The sequence below is a fragment of the Lolium perenne genome, chromosome 7 (assembly GCF_019359855.2).
Source record: "Lolium perenne isolate Kyuss_39 chromosome 7, Kyuss_2.0, whole genome shotgun sequence".
Classification (NCBI taxonomy): Eukaryota; Viridiplantae; Streptophyta; class Magnoliopsida; order Poales; family Poaceae; genus Lolium; species Lolium perenne.
The window spans coordinates 86,812,461-86,831,079 of record NC_067250.2 but is presented as its reverse complement, the minus strand read 5'-3'; the positions used below and the strand labels follow the sequence as shown (position 1 = coordinate 86,831,079).

The 18,619-nt window shown below is 44.7% G+C and overlaps 1 protein-coding gene and 1 long non-coding RNA gene across 2 annotated transcripts; one reads left to right on the top strand and one right to left on the bottom strand.

Moving 5' to 3' along the window:
- The first annotated feature begins 3,578 nt into the window (after positions 1-3,578).
- On the top strand, positions 3,579-6,388 carry LOC127316769 (uncharacterized). Its single transcript, XM_051347241.2, has 4 exons — positions 3,579-3,720; positions 3,812-4,163; positions 4,265-5,844; positions 5,961-6,388. Exons 2-4 carry the CDS (start codon positions 3,921-3,923, stop codon positions 6,181-6,183), a joined length of 2,046 nt encoding a protein of 681 aa, XP_051203201.1. The 5' UTR covers positions 3,579-3,720; positions 3,812-3,920; the 3' UTR covers positions 6,184-6,388.
- A 286-nt stretch (positions 6,389-6,674) lies between these two features.
- On the bottom strand, positions 6,675-9,334 carry LOC139833338 (uncharacterized). Its single transcript, XR_011748905.1, has 3 exons — positions 7,850-9,334; positions 7,306-7,340; positions 6,675-7,090 (listed from the first exon to the last, which is right to left on the bottom strand). It is a non-coding gene; the product is annotated as an uncharacterized lncRNA (long non-coding RNA).
- Between the last annotated feature and the right edge of the window lie 9,285 nt (positions 9,335-18,619).

The window sequence follows — 18,619 nt, the reverse complement described above, 5'->3', positions numbered from 1 at the left end:
TAAATAAATAATAGAAACATAATATAAAGTAATATGAGAGAGAAAAAAAAAAAAACCTATATGCCGAGGGTGGCTGTCGGCATAGGGGGGGCATGCCCTATACCGAGGGTATCCCTCGGCGTCTGTCTGATGCCGTGAGGGGGCGGTGACGGCGCGGGTGCGAGGGCAGGCGATGCCGGTGCTACGCCGAGGGTCAGATTGACGCCGACGGCTGCCCTCGGCGTAGCCTCCTCTACGCCGACGGTAAGTGTAAGCTGACGGGTCGTCTTCCGGCGGTGTCCTGGTGAGGAGGTACGCCGACGGCCCCGATAAAAAGCTCTCGGCGTAGATTCTGGCCGTCGGCGTCTAGCTCCATTCCTGTACTACTACTAGAACAAATCAGATGTAGATGAACGAGCAAAATTACCCTAGTTCCTTGCCCCGTTGCCACACAGACGGACAGAGCTCGCGGCCGGCCGGCCGGACTGTCTCCGGCGCAAGCATGCATCAGTGCTTTGTGGATCTTCGATCGCCCGCTTTCCTTCCAACCTTCAAGTTTGATCGATTAGTAGTTGTAATCAAAATCTTCCTCATCGGTAGCCATTGGAAGAGCAGGAGCGAAACGTCGAAACAATGCTGCACTTTACAGCTTGTACCCAGATCTGTCACTCTAGCCCTACCGCCTTCTTTGGTGGGCTCTCCATTACTTGATTTCGGCCAGCTTGTGCTATCAGTTATAATTTGGGCTTATGGGCGCATGATGTCGAGTTACAGAGCGACAGGGGGGGCGATGTAAGCCAGAGACGCTGAAATTTATCCTATCGCTAATCGCTGTCAATGGAAAAACGGATCGATAGGGGGGTCTCGGCCCCGCTCGTCCCCCCTTGGCTCCGTCCCTGCAAAGATGGGCACCAATATCAGTAAAGGAGAAACGGCCAAAGATGCAGAGAAAGAGAATGACAGGGATGGGGGACAAAAGAGGCCGTGGCCGGGAAAATGGGACCGGGTGCAGTTTCATGCATACTTGCATGGAGGTGAAACATGAAAGACGGCGAGCAAAAGAGGAAAGGCAGCTCTTAGCGCCGCCGGCGGGTAAAAGGCGAGACGAGATGTGGAGCTCGTCAAAGCGCGCGATACAGTCGTTTTGCCTCCGGCCTCCCCAGCGACTCTTCCAGCCGACATTTGACAAGCTTCGGGCGCAGACTACAGTGAGCCATAGCTTTGTTCCACCACGTACGTATACGTGTTTTCATCTCGGGCGATACGTGCAAACATTGTTGTTTTCCCGTGTGTAATCAATCGAGTGAAAGAGAAAACCGGTATACGGTAAAATAATCAACGTAAACCAAGTACGCTGCACCATTTATTCAGTTATTTTGTATATTTGAGATTCAATTTTGGTGTGCTTCAGAGTACATGTCATGATACATTTGTGTAATTGTTTCAGCTGCGAAGTGGGATTTATCTAGATGAGGAGATGCATGGCCTGGTGTGTACGCCTTTATGAGCAAATGAAACTAGGGAATGCCATGTTCTTTAGAGAGCTTTCAGAATGCAGTCCGCCCTTTTCTGATTCCCTTCTTTCCATTGCCTTGAAGCGTGTTACTTTCTAGGTATTACTAGCAAGCCGTGGCGCGGCGCCACGCCGCGCGTGTGACATGATATGGCTGTTGCAAAGGTTTTAATAAGCCTGGTAAATATATTCACACAAAAGAAGAGATTAGCTTGTCATACTAATATATCTTTTGATACAATGCTGATTCAAACAACAACGTGAACTGATGGAAGAGAGTTTTCTTTATATCCTTATAATTGGTTCCCAATAATTAAAACGTATTCATGCTCTCTAGGTTATCCTGCAAAGCATTTTTTTTCGGTATCTCGCATAGAACTCAACAGCACAAAGCACAGATAGTCTCAGGCAGGCGCTCTCGATGATGAAAGGGAGCTGAAAATCTTGGGTCGGAAACAACGGCGGGCACCAACTAATCTTCTAATGAAATAACCTGTTGTGGATAAAAAAATAGTAAGCATGTCGTGAAGCCCAAACATGATGTTTCCTCTGCAAAAGAAAAAGGCAAGTTCTGAGGTGTACAAGGATTAACAGATACTTATATCTATAATTTGCGTCTGATTACTAAGTTTCTTTTTGAGGAGACACATCACATTAATAATTCAGAAAAAATTGGCACGATAAATTGACAATCACATGTACCATACATAATGCTCGGTCCACTTCTCAATCGAACTTCTTATTCAGGCAAACTACAAACCATAGTTTGGAGAATTCAAACCTCTGTTTATTTTGAATCAGTGTCGATAGTTGTAAAGTTTGGGAGGTGGGTGGTATAAAGCTGTTCTATCATCCAGAAAAGGGTTATTTGCTAATTTAGACCTAGTAAGAAATAACTGAACATTAATTTCAGAATCACATATAAAGGCATGTGCATTTATAGAAATGAAACTGTACAACAACATGATTTCATCAATAGTATTCTGAATCATGTCTTCTCACTTGACCTTGAAGAGCATTGGATCTTTACTCAGACTTGCCAATATTTGTAATATTTTCTCTCAACAGAAAGAGTAGAACACGCCAGGATAAAATAGTGCTATACCTAACAGACTCGAGCTGAATCTGAAAGATAATTAAGAAAAGCACGTAAAGGGGCACTTTGGTAGATCGTAGCTGAAAATACCTTACACTGTCTTCCATAGTCTACGATCAAAATTTTCCAGATACACCAGGATATTCAGTATCAATGAAAGAAAATATAGATTATTTAGTCACAACAGAATGTAGATTATCGTCATCTAGAGCCCTTGTTTTATTGCCGCTGGCACACATGTAAGATAATAACCTATGAAAAAGATAGGAGGAACAAAAGAAAGAACCAGAAGAAGCGGAACCACATGCATACCTCTAGGACTCGACTGCGACTCGAGCACGGATTGCAAAAGGAAGAAGGAAGAGCAGGAATATACCAATGGCATTAAAGCAACAGATCAAAGTTTTAACATCAACAAATAGGAAAGGCATGATTCAGTTAACCAATATGTTTTAGTGGAGTACGCTATCATTCAGGAGATAAAATTCTCAGCCCTATTTGGCAAATTGAGAACGTAATGTCCAAATTGAGAACCTGTGTCAGCAGTCTTGATAGTAACCCAATTGTCGTCACTACAGGCACAAAGCTGTGACTTACATAGCTAAGTAATAGAGAGAACCAAACTAAACTCATAGTCATGTAACACTCAAAAATGACTTATCCACTTTTCCTGAGCCTCAAGACTCCATCAACATCCCCACAACTCCTCCTCTCCAGTCCAGGTGTTCTGAAAACAAAATTATAGAAGTACGGAGACATAACTAATGAGTGTCCATATTTTTCAAATTTGTCAAACTATATAGGGAAAATTGGATCCATACCATCAAAAGATCCAAACTTTAGAAAAATACCACCCAAAGTTCTGCACTTAGAAAACTGACATTGAAAGTTTGGTCCGTTATTGAATTCTACCACTACCGTCATCTGTACGTGAAGTCACGAATCGATCAGGCCCGTGCTCTCAGCTCCACTCGAACGAACTGACCCAGCCCAGCCTAGACCGAACGAGCCCAGACCAGACCGAACCAGCGCCAGCGACGGAGACCTCCTGGCGGCGCGCCTCCCCGCGGCTCACCTCCCGGCGACGCATCTCCACGGCGGGCGCGGCTCCTTCTCCGAGCGATTCTCCATGGTGCGCACCCTTGTCCACCCTTTTCTCCTCTTGTTGCTACTCCTTGCCGTGCTCTCATAAAGGGCTAACCCTAGCTTTGGGGATTCTATAGTGCTGAGACGCGGGAACGTCAATCTGGGCAGGGATGGATGGTGTTGGAGTTCCAGAAGGGTAATCTCACCTGAAACTCTCCAGATTGCGTTCCTGATGATGAGGCTGGTATGGTAGGTGATTATTTTGCGCCTCACACAACATATGATCCAGGTAATCCAATCATTAAGGAGAAGGACACCTTTGGAGACAAGGAAGAGTTTATCCAGATTATGAGAACATATTGCATAAAAAATAACTTCGAGACTATGGTTGAACATAGCGATAAGAAAAGGTACAGGGCAAGGTGTGCAGATGAAAACTGCGAGTGGAGAGTTTATGTGAAGAAACTTCATGGTGGCAACACGTTCATGGTTAGTATTACTTGTTTCTAGATTGTAAATATTGTTGATTATTTTATCTCTAGCACATTTATCAAAGACTTATTAACTTTGTAAATCCTATTGATTTGTAGGTGCTAAACATATCTTCATTGGATGATCACACATGTTCAGCCTCAACCACACTAAAGGGACATCAAGCCTCCACGTCTTGGATATCTCAAAAAGCAAAAGATATTATTATAGAGGATCCCACCATCAGTGCAAAGAAATTGCAGAAAAGATTGGAGAAACAATACCACATTGAGATGTCATATTTTAAAGTGTGGGCTGGGAAGAAATCTGCAATGAATGAGATTCATGGTACTTGGGAGGAGAGCTTCACAATGCTATGGAGATTCAAAGCAGCTCTAGAAGAAACTTGTCCAGGAAGCATTGTGGAGATCGATTGCAAGAAGATCAATGGAAAAATGCATTTCTCAAGGATGTTTGTGTGCATTAAAGCATGTGCTGATGGCTTCTTGGCTGGGTGTAGACCATATCTTGGTGTTGATTCCACTCACCTCACCGGCAAGTACAATGGACAATTTGCTGCAGCAACTGCCATTGATGGACACAACTGGATGTATCCAGTTGCGTATGGTATATTTGGGAAGGAAAACAATGCAAATTGGGCATGGTTCATGAGCAAACTAAAGAAAGCTATTGGCACTCCACCTGGGTTGACGATCCACACGGATGCTTGTAAGGGATTAGCATATGGTGTCAAGAAAGCCTTTGGAGCGGATGCAGAGCACCGTGAGTGCTTTAGACACCTAATGGCTAATTTTAGAAAGAAGTTCAAAGGTGAGGTACTAAAGTACATGTGGCCATGTGCATGGGCATGCACAACTCGCAGACATGATGCATTGATGGCGAAAATTGCAGCTGATTGTCCTAAAGCAATTCCCTTCTTAGATATGCATCACAAGCATATATGGAGCAGATCTAAATTCTCCAAAGAGTGCAAAGTTGACTATGTAAACAACAATATATCAGAATGCTTCAACAATTGGATCAAGGATTACAAAGACCTTCCGGTTGATTTTCTCATGGACAAAATTAGGGAGATGATCCAGGAGAAGATGTACACAAGGAAAGAGATAGCCAAAAGACTTGAAGGCATCATCCTCCCAAGTGTGTTACATGAGTTGAACATGAAGAGTCGAGCGTTGCACTATGATATCCAGAAAAGTGGCCCCATCTTAGCTGAAATATCAGGAACAACAAAAGAAGGGAAGACATGGAGGTATGCGGTCGACCTTGAGAAAAGAGAATGTGGTTGCGGACAATGGGAGGTGTCCGGAAAACCATGCCCTCATGCTCTATACTTGCTTGGCAAAGTTAGACTACTAAAGACCGAGGACTTTGTGCATGACTATAATTCGGTAGAGAGATTCAAGATGGCTTATCAATTTGAGATCGCTCCAATGAATGGCAGGTCTGAATGGCCTAATGTTGATGTTGGTTTTGAAATAATTCCTCCACCTCTACAAAGGGCTGCTGGCAGGCCAAGGAAACAAAGAATCAAGGCTAGTGGAGAGCCTGGAAAAAGAGGACAATATCAATGCAAAAGGTGCTATCAGTTTGGACATATAGAGAAGGGTTGTAATGCTACTCAAGCTGAATTAGAACAAGAGCTTCCTCCTCGTCCAAAAAAAGGAAAAAAGCCAAGGTAATGTAGTATCATCGGTTCTTACATGTCCTACGTATTTTCGCTTGCTTCTTATATGTGCTGCAATATTTTCACTTCGATCTTATATGTGTTGCAACTTTTTCCTTGCCTCATAGGAAAACCAAATCAGAAGATGGTGAGGCCTCTACAAAAGTTGTTGAACCCTCTTTGATGCCGCATTCAAGCCCAAGTGGAAGGACTGCTGCTATTTCTCCAACTAGCCAAGGTGTAACAATTGGAAGGATGACGTCTCTTTCTCCAACTAGCCCATGTGTAACAACTAGAAGTATGGCTGCAATCTCACCAGGGGGAATCAACCGTAGGCTCATAATTGAGTAGATGATTTCCTTTTGAGATGATTGAGTAGATGAATTAGATATCTAAGTACTTTGCCGTGAACTGTGGTCTTTTGTGTAAACAGTCCGTAGAAGTATGGCTGTTGAAACTTGTGCTCTGTCATTTCAAACTCGTTGAGATGGTTGTTATATCCTACTAAAATCTAGTGTCATATGCACTCCTATATCTTGCTGTAGTGTTATTGATCTGCCGCTGAATTGTTGTTGTAAATTGGGCTGAAATGCAGCCGTTATGCTGCTCGATTTTTGACTGAATAGCTGTTCAAATGAAGTCTGGGACTGTTTTATCTTGAGTTGGTTATGTCCAGGAGCTGAACGTTGTGTTTCCAAACGTTTTCCTGAGCAGGTTCACGTTCAGATGACGGTAGTGCTAGAAATCAGTAACAGAGCAATCTTTCAATGGTATTTTTCTAAGTGCAAAACTTTGGGTGGTATTTTTCTAAAGTTTGGATCTTTTGATGGTATGGATCCAATTTTCCCAACTATATAGTAGTGTAGCCACTGAAATAAAGCATAATGGATTGCACAAATTAGGACTTGAGTAGATTAGAAACACATTAATTCCCCTATCATCTAACCTCTATAAATTACATAGTCGCATGCAGTTTGTAAAAAATAATTAGTTCCACTCTCATCTAAGCATGGCATGTTACATGAATAGCAGCTGAACTGATATAAGCTTATAACAATTCCCCTTTCATCTGAGAAGTTCATTTCATAACCATTAAGAAGTTTCCACAATTAATTAAGCCTAATCAAGATGAATACATAACTCTCTGAACCTATACACGAATACAAAAAAAATACAAACTATCTGCCCCCACTCAAAATATAAATCTTTATAAAGTAGAGAATGTTCCATCCTTACTACCTTGCCATATAAGAACAGCCTGCAGAGTTCAGAAACAAAAGAGTGAGATGCATAATGATGAGTGATGACCATGGTATTATCAAAATACCGGCAGCGGGCCGCGCGGCATGTCATACTGTAATCTAATCATGTTGTACTTGTGTAGTGTATATTGCCAAACAACTTATTTCCAAATGAACTAAATAATTTCGAGAGAAAAAAAACAAATGGAGTAAAAATTGCACAACATCATACCTTGAACATCTAGTACACAATCTTCAGGCCTAACCCTGCAATTCATATTGTCAATGGTTAAGTTCTCTCAAACCAAATAAATAAGAGGGTAGCAAGCATAAATTAGAAACAGTTCCAGGAAAAGGAGCATGTAAATACGTACAAGAACAACAGAAGAGCTACATAGACAGGAAATGAGAGTTGGGCATCCAACATTGCATCGAATCAACCAAAATCAAGTTCTTCATCTTCCATTTCCATCTAATTAACCAAGTAAAATAAACTACTCTACGTTGATGCCTTAGTCTGAAAGTCTACGCAGGACAGAAAAAATCCAGGGTTTACAAACATAGTTGGCCATATTGTTAGATACAATACCGAGCTACCCTGCCGATTGAACGGCCGTAACATGACGACTTAGCCTCAAAGTCTATGTCTGCTACAAATTGTTAGATACAATACTGAGCTTCTAATAGAGTAAATGTAAACAAATCTAATCATGTGGATTGTTAAACAACATAATTCAACCTGAAAGTGGAGATAGGATGAATAAAAAAACACTTACCATTTTCATTGTATCCAAATTCCAAAGAACTAACAACTGTGACAAAAAAGACAGAAAACATCAAAATAGGAAGGTGGATCTTGGAAGGTATGCCCTTCAGGCTGGTGGTGGAGTGGTGGCATATCTGGGAACGAACTGTATATATTGAGGCTGCCAACAGAAACGCCCTGATCTGTCCGAGGACCAACCACCTTAAGAAAATTGTAGCAAAATTTTAGTTTTCCCACAGAGGCAAGATGATGCATATGTAGTCTGGAAACAATCCACCTGTAACTTAATGCATGATTGCCTCAGTTGCAATGTTCGTGCTGTATTGATTCAAGAATAAAATTGCACAAAAGTCCTTGTGCACCTCTAATAGAGCTCCCGAGATTGGCCAGATCACAGCGCTGTTCCCTGCAACTGTAGGCTGAGTCGATGGACAATATGAACATGCCAACAAACCATAAAAAAAAAAATCTAGTACACCTACAACCGAAGAAACCCAAATAGCAGGTGAAACTTTGATTGGCTGATGGGTGCAAACCTAGCATGGCCCAAGCATCGGTGCGATTGACGACAACCTGTAGGGGTGGAGTTGGGGCACCTCTCCCTAGTCAAATATAGCAGATGTGGCGTCGATACCACTAGTGGAAAGATGACTTTCAAAGGTGCATCGATCACGGGCAGGACATGAGGAATGGCAGACTCAACCTTGACCCTGCTTAGGAACTGAAGGCCTACCACGGCCCCAAACACGCACTGCCAAAAGGAGCTAGACCGCTCACCAGTCCACCACGTACATGAGATGCGACAGCAGTCAACATCATCTTGCAAATCGCCACGCCGTCAAGGAGGCAGAGGAGGCGAGCCAGCCCCGCCGGCGACAATCACCATGAACTCATACGACTCCTGCATCAAGGAAAGCAATCCACAATAAGGCAACCCTAAAGCGTACATCAAGGAAAACAATCCACAATAAGACAACTCCATGGCGTACATGAAGGAAACAAAATAAAATGGAAGGAAGTAAAATATCCACGCAGCACATCCATCGAGCGGAGTAGCACGCCGATGGCGAGAGGGCGGCGCATGTAAACCAGGGGGCGAACAATTTCTTCAACGGCTTCCTCGCCCGGTAGGCAGTGTCACGCCGGCCGCCTGGAAAATCGGCACCGCCGTCCGTCCGTAGGCGAAGAAGAATGGTCACCGCCGCCTCTCCGACTTCCCCAAGTTGGGATGAGGGGAATTTCGTGCCGGCAACCGCTGCTCCATGTCGCTCTTCCCGATCCTCACTGCATCGCATCACCACCAGCCAGCAGCTGATCTTGGGAGCGCTCAACTTGAATCCGCCGCCTCCTCTCCGAGCGCACCAGCTGTTGGCCGGAGCAGCTCGCCGGCGAAGGACACGAAGAGCCAGGGGTAGGGAGGAGATAATGCAGGGATAGACCGGCAGAGATTCGGTGGAAAAATAATGAAGATAGAGAGAAGATACGGGACAACTGCCCACGCCCATGTGTACCAGCGCCGCTTTGACCGCTTCGCAAAGCTCAACAACTATATGGACAGAACTGGTCCACCACTATCCCAGGCTCGTTGTAGCTAGAGGCACACGAATGATGCATCAAGCTAACCCACAGGACAAACATCATGAAAGCAAAACACTGCACACCTGTTAACCTGACTTACCATTAGAAACGCTAACCAGACCCAAACTGTATACAGAGAAGAAGTATCAAAAGGCGTATCACCTAAAACAACACGTGTTTGCAGCTTGTTAATTCTTAGGAAGGCCCAAAATTATGAGAAAAATCGAGCCTGTTCCCGGTTAATATAGTAGTTATTGGTTGGCAAACTCATTCATAGGTCCAGGAGAACATAATGTCAGTCAATATTTGTATTTTTTTTTTTGCTTATCACGCAACAATTTACAGTCATTTCCCCTTTATTTGGAATCCCCATTTTGCATTGAAGCAACCAGACATATTATACTAATCTTCCACCTTGCATTCTGAGCGAAATAGACTACAGTTATATATATACTAGGTTTATATTGTCAAGTTCCCACGAACTACCTATCACATGTTACCCAATAGACTGTATCTCACCTCTTGACATAGGCATCCCCAATGGGCCTGCCGATGATGGTACCCGGGGTCTACTGAAGGCCCACTACCCGAAGAATAAGAAGATTCGGAAGCCCAAGATATTGTTAAGGAAAGCTAGAGTTGTAATAGGAAGCATTATTTGTAATCTTGCGGGAGGAGTTAGAAACCTTCCCGGACTCTGTAACTTGTACAATACGAATCCCTCGGCTCCGCCTCCTATATAAGGGGGAGTCGAGGGACACAGAAGGCATCGAATCATTGTTTCTCAAACCCTAGTTTTCATATTCGTCGAGTACTTTTCGGCTGAAACCTTCGAGATCTACTTGCCCTCTACATCCAACTAAACCCTAGTCTACAATCCGTAGGCATTGACAAGTTAATACCTTGTCAATTGGCGCCGTCTGTGGGGTCTAGAGGCGACAAGAAGCTGATCTCGATGGCACGTTCAAGATCGTCGACTTCATCAGTAGCAAGCAACATCATGGACAGAGGTAAACAGATCGAAACTGGTCTCGTTGATTTTATTCCTCACCCGCCCTCCCGTTTGGATGCATATGCGTATCTGGAGGAGCCCATGAAGATGACGTTTGGAAAATTCCACTTCCACGTCGAGAAAGAAGGATCGTATCGTCTCGAAGTTCCGATTTCGTCGGGATTATCGGCGGATGGTCTTGATCCCTTAAACTCAGTGTCATCCGTCGAGTCAAGCGACAAGGAGATTTCGTCGCCACGCTTCATCGGCAGCAGGGCAAGTGAAAAACTCGCCAAAATCTTCAGCGACATGTCCTTCGAGTCATCGGCGGACTCCTATATAAGCGATGATTCGAGCGACACCGATAGCTTCGACTTCATCGACAAATCCATCTCTATTGGGAAGGCCTTCACCAATCTCTATGATGGTGTCACCGAACCAAGCAAAGCGAAAACTCCAAAATATCACCAAGTTTATGCCATTGGAGAAGCAAGTCGCGATCAAGAGGAAACATCAGAGGCTTTCGACGATTTGGGAAATCCCTATGTCGATCCCTCAGATCTAAGGAGAGGTTTGGGCACTAAATATGTCGGGCCCACACCACGTGCCAGAGTTCAACTTCCACAAGCAGCCTGGGATAGAGCTGCGAAAGCTTTAGATGGCTCTGAACCAATGGAGACAACTGCTACAGTCGAAGAACTGCAAGCTTATCAATATAGACTCGCCCGAGCTGGAAGAGAGTTGGAAAAACAGACAGCTGCCTTGAACAGAAGAAGGGAGGCAGCTTCCGCATCAAGCAGGCGACGAGCGGAATTAAGTCGACACTCAGAAACTTCGGGACATAGTCACAGAGAAGCTCGGAGGAGAGCAAGATCTCGGCTGCAAAATATACCGGAAGCTGAAAGAGAAACTCTAATCCAAAACCTCGACATGTCCTTTATGTCAATCGACACGAGGGGGAATATTATCCCAAAAACACCGGAAGCAGGGTACATGGCGACACAAGCTTTCATCTTAGCGTCCAGGCCACCTCCCGGAGATCCAAGAGAAGCGTTGTACAACATGGCCATGGCAGGATGTGGAGCCATGGGAGCAGCGTTCACAGCTACACCTCCCGAAGGAACTGCAAGGCAAAATAGTCCGAGACCTACCACAGCAGTACAAGATCCACCAAGAGCAAGTGGAGCCAGGGACACAACAACTCAGGCCAGAGTCGATAGAGCGCGACAAGAAAGAAGGGAACATCGGCATTCACCAGAACTTGCTGAAGAGGACATGTGTGGACTTCCATGTTTCACACGACGGGTCCAAAAAACTCGAGTTCCATCAGGATTCAAGCTGCCCGATAGTTTCAAAAAATTCGATGGCCTGCAAGACCCCGAGGATTGGCTGGTGGATTACCTCGAGACAGTAAAATTGATAGGTGGGACCAGAGCGACAGCCATGCAGAGCATACAGATACATCTGAGCGGAGCCGCCAGATCATGGATAAAAAAGCTTCCCCCAGGATCCATCGACAGCTGGGAAAGTTTCAAGGACGTGTTTATCAAGAATTTCCGGTCAACCTGCAAGAAACCGGCGACACTAGAGGAATTGAGGTCATGTCGACAAAAGCATGATGAATCAATGAGGAAGTACATCCAAAGGTGGAACATCATAAAAAACTCGGTAGAAAATATATCTGACGAAAGAGCGATAGATGTATTTGTTGCAGGAGTTCGACGAGGAGATTTCGTGGAAGACTTGGGGAGGACAAACCCAAGAACAGTATCAGCTTTAATGGAGATAGCAAACAGATGGGCAGATGGCGAAGATGCGGTACATAACAAACGACATAGGTCCCCAGAGGAAGATCACAGCCGAAATTTTCAAAATAGACGTCGATTCCCCCATCAATTTTCAAGTTACGATGCACCTGGCCAAATATCGGCTGGCTTTCGGGGAAACAATGGAGGAAACAGTAGAGATGACTACCAGAGAAGTAATGCACAGCAAGGCGACAATAGAGATAACAGGCAAAATAGCGGGCCAAGGTTCCAGAGACCTTTTGTGTCTCCCGAAGAAATGATGAACGGGCCATGTCAGATGCATTTTTTTCTCGATAGCAATGGAAAAAGATAGTCAGGACACTTGCAAAAGGATTGCCGAAATTTCCAGGCAATGTTAAGATGGGCAGGACATGCAAATGCTCAGGCAGCTCACAGAAATCCTCAAGGACCTAGGAGTGAGATTCACTTGCCACCTCCTCCCGCGGTCACAGACGAAAATCGACATCAGCTCAGAATAGCGGCAGCACCTGCTCCACCGCCCTACGTCGATCCTAACTCTAACGGAGCGGTCTCGATGATTCAGAAAGGCAGGCCATCCAATAGAGCTCAGAAAGTAATCTCGCGACAGGTGTTTATGGCAGAGAAGATGCCACCACCAACAGTCGAGTACCTTAACTGGTCAGGGCAAGATATTGGCTTCACAATAGCTGATCATCCACAGCAAGTTCCTCGACCAGGGCAGTCAGCACTGATCTTACCAGCAGTAATTGCGGGATTCGATGTATCTCGAGTATTCATAGATGGCGGCAGCAGTCTAAACCTTATGTACGCAGATACGCTAAGGAAGATGAATATTTCCCTCACAAATTTGAAACCAACCGACACACGTTTCCACGGCATCACACCAGAGAAGCCAAGTTACCCACTTGGGAAGATCAATCTCGACGCTCAGTTTGGGACCCAAGAAAACTACAGGATAGAAAGGTTGGAATTCGAAGTTGTGGATTTCCCGTCGCAGTATCACGCTTTGTTGGGGCGACCAGCATATGCCAGGTTTATGGCGGTACCACATTACACGTACTTGCTTTGGAGGTTACCTGGACCTAAGGGACCAATCACAGTCAAAGGAAGCTTCGCGCTAGCCGATAAATGCGACAAAGATTTTCATCGACTATCAGAAACTTTCGGGATGCAGGCAGAGTACGCAGCGTCAAGGCTCATGACTGATTATGATGTGCTGCCAGACGTAGGGAGACCCAACAAGGAATCAACTTTCAATACAGCAAAAGATTCTAAGGAAGTGCAGATTCACCCGACAGATCCGAAGAAAACGACGTCCATCGCAACAAACATGGACCTCGCATAGGAAAGCGCGCTCGTCGAGTTCCTCCGTGAGCACTGGAAAATCTTCGCATGGTGTCCAGCTAACATGCCAGGAGTACCCAGGGAACTTGCCGAGCACCACCTAAACTTGGATCCTATTGCGAGACCAATCAAGCAACCTTTGCGGCGTTTTTCGGAATCAAACCGCAAAGCCATGCTGTCAGAAATTGATCGACTTAGAGAAGCTGGTTTTATCAAAGAGATATCTACTGAGGCCACTTGGGTAGCTAACCCAGTAATGGTGCCGAAGAAAAACACGAAAGTCCTTCGCATGTGTGTCGACTTTACGTGCCTCAATAAACATTGTCCAAAGGATCACTTTCCCCTCCCAAGGATCGATCAGATTATCGACTCCACGGCAGGATGTGAACGTCTTTCATTCTTGGACGCATATTCTGGTTACAATCAGATCAGATTAAAAGAAGACGACGAAGCTAAAACAGCGTTCATCACACCGTACGGTGTATTTTGTTACAAAACAATGCCCTTCGGGTTGAAAAACGCGGGAGCAACATATCAACGGATGATGCAGAAGTGCCTAGCAACACAGATTGGGAAAAATGTACAAGTGTACATCGACGACATCGTCATCACATCAAAAAAGGAAGCAACACTAATCGAGGACTTGAAAGAAACTTTCGACAACCTCGACAAATTTTGTCTCAAGTTGAATCCAACGAAATGTTCTTTCGGCGTCCCTGCAGGAGAACTTCTCGGGTTCCTAGTCTCAGCAAGAGAGATTGAAGCAAATCCCGAAAAAATCCAAGCTATCGTAACAATGAGGAAGCCAACAAAGTTGAAGGAAATACAGCAGTTAACTGGGCGAGTCGCAGCTTTAAGCAGATTCATCGCCAGGCTGGGAGAAAAGGCGCTACCATTCTACGCCCTAATCAAACAAGGAGAGAAGTTCCAGTGGAACGAAGAGGCAGATAGGGCCTTCGAGGACCTCAAACGGAAAATTTCGACACCACCAATTCTAGTGGCGCCAAAAGAGAAAGAACCGCTCCTGTTATATATTGCGGCTACACCTCAGGTGGTCAGCACGGCACTAGTTGTCGAAAGAGAAGAAGAAGGAAAACTCCATGGAGTGCAGAGGGCAGTATATTTCATCAGCGAAGTATTATCGCCTTCGAAACAGAGGTACCCGCAGTACCAAAAGCTAGCATATGGAGTATTCACAACTGCAAGAAAATTGCGTCATTATTTTTCGGCGCATCCGATAATAGTGGTCAATGAGGCGCCTTTATCCAACATACTCAATAATCCAGAAGCTACAGGCCGTGTCTCCCTTTGGGGAATAGAACTTTCTCCTCGGGACATCACGTATGAAAAAAGAAAGGCAATAAAGTCACAAATTCTACCAGACTTCATCGCAGAGTGGATGGAGTTGCAAAACACAGGACCTCCGGATTTATCGAGAACCTGGACTATGAACTTCGACGGGTCCAAAAGGTTAGAAGGAGCTGGAGCAGGGGTAATACTCATATCACCTGAAGGCGACAAATTGAAATACGTCCTGCGGATGACGTTCCCAAACGCATCTAATAATGAGGCAGAATATGAAGCCCTTATACATGGGATGAAGATGGCGAAAGCCTGTGGCGCAACTCGACTAAAAATATTTGGCGACTCACAATTGGTAGCTTAGCAAGTCATGAACCAATGTGATGCGGTCAATGACAGCATGGTGGCGTACAAAGAGATGTATAATGAGCTGGAGAAGTAAACCATATCAGTAGGCTGAGCAATGATGAAGCCGATGTTCTCGCAAACATCGGGTCGCAGTGCCTCGCAATTCCCCCAGGTGTGTTCTGGGAAGAAATAACAGAGAGGTCCACGAAGCCGAAGAAATTAACAAAGAAGGAGAAGAGCGAGAAACCCTCGGGGGCTGCGAAAGAAGCATTGGAAGAAGAAGAAGAGGAACAAGATCTAGTATTGATGGTGCAAACCCCGTGCATGCAGGCGTACATATCATACATCCTAAGAAAAACAATACCCGACGATCCAGTTGAAGCAAGGCGAGTTATTAGGCGATCCAAAGCTTTCACGGTGGTCAAAGGGGAGTTATACAAACGCAGTATCTCGGGTGTGTTACAACGGTGCGTCACACCCGAAGAAGGAATGATAATTCTGAAGGACGTACACGAAGGAGTATGTGGCCACCACGCAAGCAGTCGAGCTATTGCAGCCAAAGATTTTCGAGCAGGATTCTACTGGTTGACAGCAATTGAGGACGCGAAGGAGATAGTGCGAACTTGTGAAGCATGTCAGAGATTTACCGCAAAACCTCACTCTCTGGCAGCAGAATTAATGCCAATACCCTTATCTTGGCATTTTGCTCAATGGGGTCTCGATATGGTGGGAAAATTACACAAAGCTTCGCCAGGAGGATACGAGTACATGTTGGTTGATGTTGATAAATTCACCAAGTGGATAGAAGCAAAGCCGATAAATTCACCAGATGCAGCATCAGCAATAAAGTTCGTGAAGGGCATCGTTTTTCGATTTGGAGTACCTCACAGCATCGTCACAGACAATGGCAGCAACTTTACGTCAAAGGAGTTCAAGGCGTCGTGCACGGTAGGCATCAAATTGCACTTCGCGTCAGTTGCACATCCTCAAACCAATGGTCAAGTCGAGAAAGCCAATGGCATCATCTGCAATGGCATCAAGAAACGCTTGTTAGGACCACTGGAAAAAGCTCGACATACCTGGCCAGAAGAATTACCAAGTGTGTTATGGAGCATCCGAACAACACCAAATACAGCAACACAGGAGACCCCGTTTTTCCTTGTCCATGGAGCAGAGGCAGTACTGCCGATAGAAATAGAGCACGACTCCCCCAGAGTCACAGAGTATAATGAAGAAGCTTCCAGGAAAGCACTGGAAGACGACGTCGACGCACTCGACAAAGCTCGAGACGAAGTATTATCAAGGGTAACCAAATATCAGCAGGACCTGAAAAACTACCACAGTCGACGTTTGCGACCAAGATCTTTTCAAGTTGAAGACTTAGTTTTGCGACTCAACCAAGAGTGTACTGAAAAACTCGAGTCGCCATGGCTTGGTCCCTACGTCATTACGGAAGTAATCGAAGGAGGAGCATACAGGATAAAAGACAAGAAGACAGGGGTTCCCGAGAAAAACCCCTGGAACGTGGCACAGCTCAGGCGGTTCTACGCTTAGAGTCGAAATATAGTCCTCCTCTGTAAAAATACAATGTACTGAAACGCCCGCGAGTTTTCAGACGCACTCTTTTCCTTTTTCGGGGCACCGAGTGGGGCCGAGAAAGGTTTAATGAGGCGGGCTCGCGGTGCTGCAATATAATAAAGATAGTGGAGATATACTTCTTATTCTTCGACACGCTCGGGGGCTCAATGCCTTCAAGTCACAAAATATATACAATATAGATAAACTAGACTTACCGAAATATTTCGCCTTGGTACAAGATTACCTCGCCAAATAGAACATCGGAAGCTAACAACTGTAAATATAGCGTACTCATCAAAATATTATTGCTTTGGTCTGAAAACCTCGCAACAAAAATATAGAACGTGACCACCAAGACACTCGGGGGCTCATGCCCATTGATAGCAAAATATATATACCTTCTCGCAATAAGAGAAAAATCTTCGAGATAACAAAATAGTACAAACTCCAGCCAAAGGCTCGGGGGCTGGACGATCAAAAATAAAAACAATACATACTTACAGAGTTGACAGCTTTACAATGTAGATCATGTTTACAAAGGCGTATCAATGGTGAAACTACAGCAAGAAAAAAGGAAAAGCCTTCAACGGATACCTAGCACATGGTCTATGGTTACTCGTTCATTGGAAGGACGAGTACTATGCTCGGCATAGCTACCCTTCACGAAGAATTCAGCGTCCATCCGAAGAAGTTCATCCACCATATCTTCGGCTACAGGAGTCACCAGATCATCAATCTTGCTCATGTTTCTCTTTTTCTTCGACATTTTAGCCAGGCACGTGGGAACAATTTGATCCATGGGCAATTTTGGATGGCAAATCTTTATCATCATCATAGCAAATCTTGCGCCAGCAGAGAGTTGAGCCCGCACAAAGCCATGGATTCGAGGAGCATCTCGAAACTTTTCCATTAATGCAGGAAGAGTTTCTGGCATTTTGTTGCGAGGGAACATGGTTCCATAAACTAAAAACAAAGTCTTCGTACAGAAGTCAAGGAAATCACGGACCTGACCCGCGCGATCTTGGAATCTGACAATTTGACGGGTACGCTCGGGAGTAACCCAAAAGTTAGAACCATGTTGTGCGGCCAGTCTGAGCAGAGCATTGGCTCGAGCTTCAACACGTTGATCTTTGGCAGTAGTATCCAAAAATGAGCCTGGTACAACGAATAAATTGACAAGGAAGGAAAAATAGCAAAATAACATCCAGCATGGTTATGAACAAGAAACATACCTGTCATATCCAGGCTGGCGTCAATCATTAGCTGAAGCATATAATTTTCTCGAGAGGAAGCTTCGGTAGCCTCAGCAACAGCAGCATCCTTTGCAGCAATGGCTTCTCTTGCCTATTGAAGAGCAATATTCTCTCTCTTGGATGCTTGTCGAGATTGTTCCATCATCACAAGAGTTTGTTTTTTCATAGATTGGAGTTGTTGGCGCAATTCTTGCAAATCTTGCGACAAATGTTGTCCCGAAGAACCGTCGACAAAGTTATCATTGACTAATGTTTTCTTCGAGAAGGAGGAAGCAGGAGAAGTATCGGCAGAATGAGGATCGGCAGAGTAGTTATCAAATATCAACTGGAAAAGAAAATTCCAATATCAAAGGACTGCACAAGACAGAATTCCATTGCTCTTCAAGAAATTTACATGGATATTACAGAAGGAGTTCTTCAAAAGTACTAAGGTAATTGTCGCCAAAACTAAATTGGCGACAATAGCTAAAGAAACAGGAAAAATAAAAAGAAGGGGCATTCAACTAGACCTCCGGCTTTGATGAGCTAGGAGTTGAAGATGGCTTGATCCCGAGATAGGACAGGATTTTCTTCGTGTTGGGCTTTGCCGCCTTGAT

Excerpts from the sequence above, each read along its gene's own strand:
- LOC127316769 (XM_051347241.2), top strand. The coding sequence starts at position 3,921 with ATGGTAGGTGATTATTTTGCGCCTCACACAACATATGATCCAGGTAAT. Across the intron at positions 4,164-4,264 it reads ATGGTGGCAACACGTTCATG|GTGCTAAACATATCTTCATT; the intron begins GTTAGTATTACT and ends ATTGATTTGTAG. Across the intron at positions 5,845-5,960 it reads AAAAAAGGAAAAAAGCCAAG|GAAAACCAAATCAGAAGATG; the intron begins GTAATGTAGTAT and ends CTTGCCTCATAG.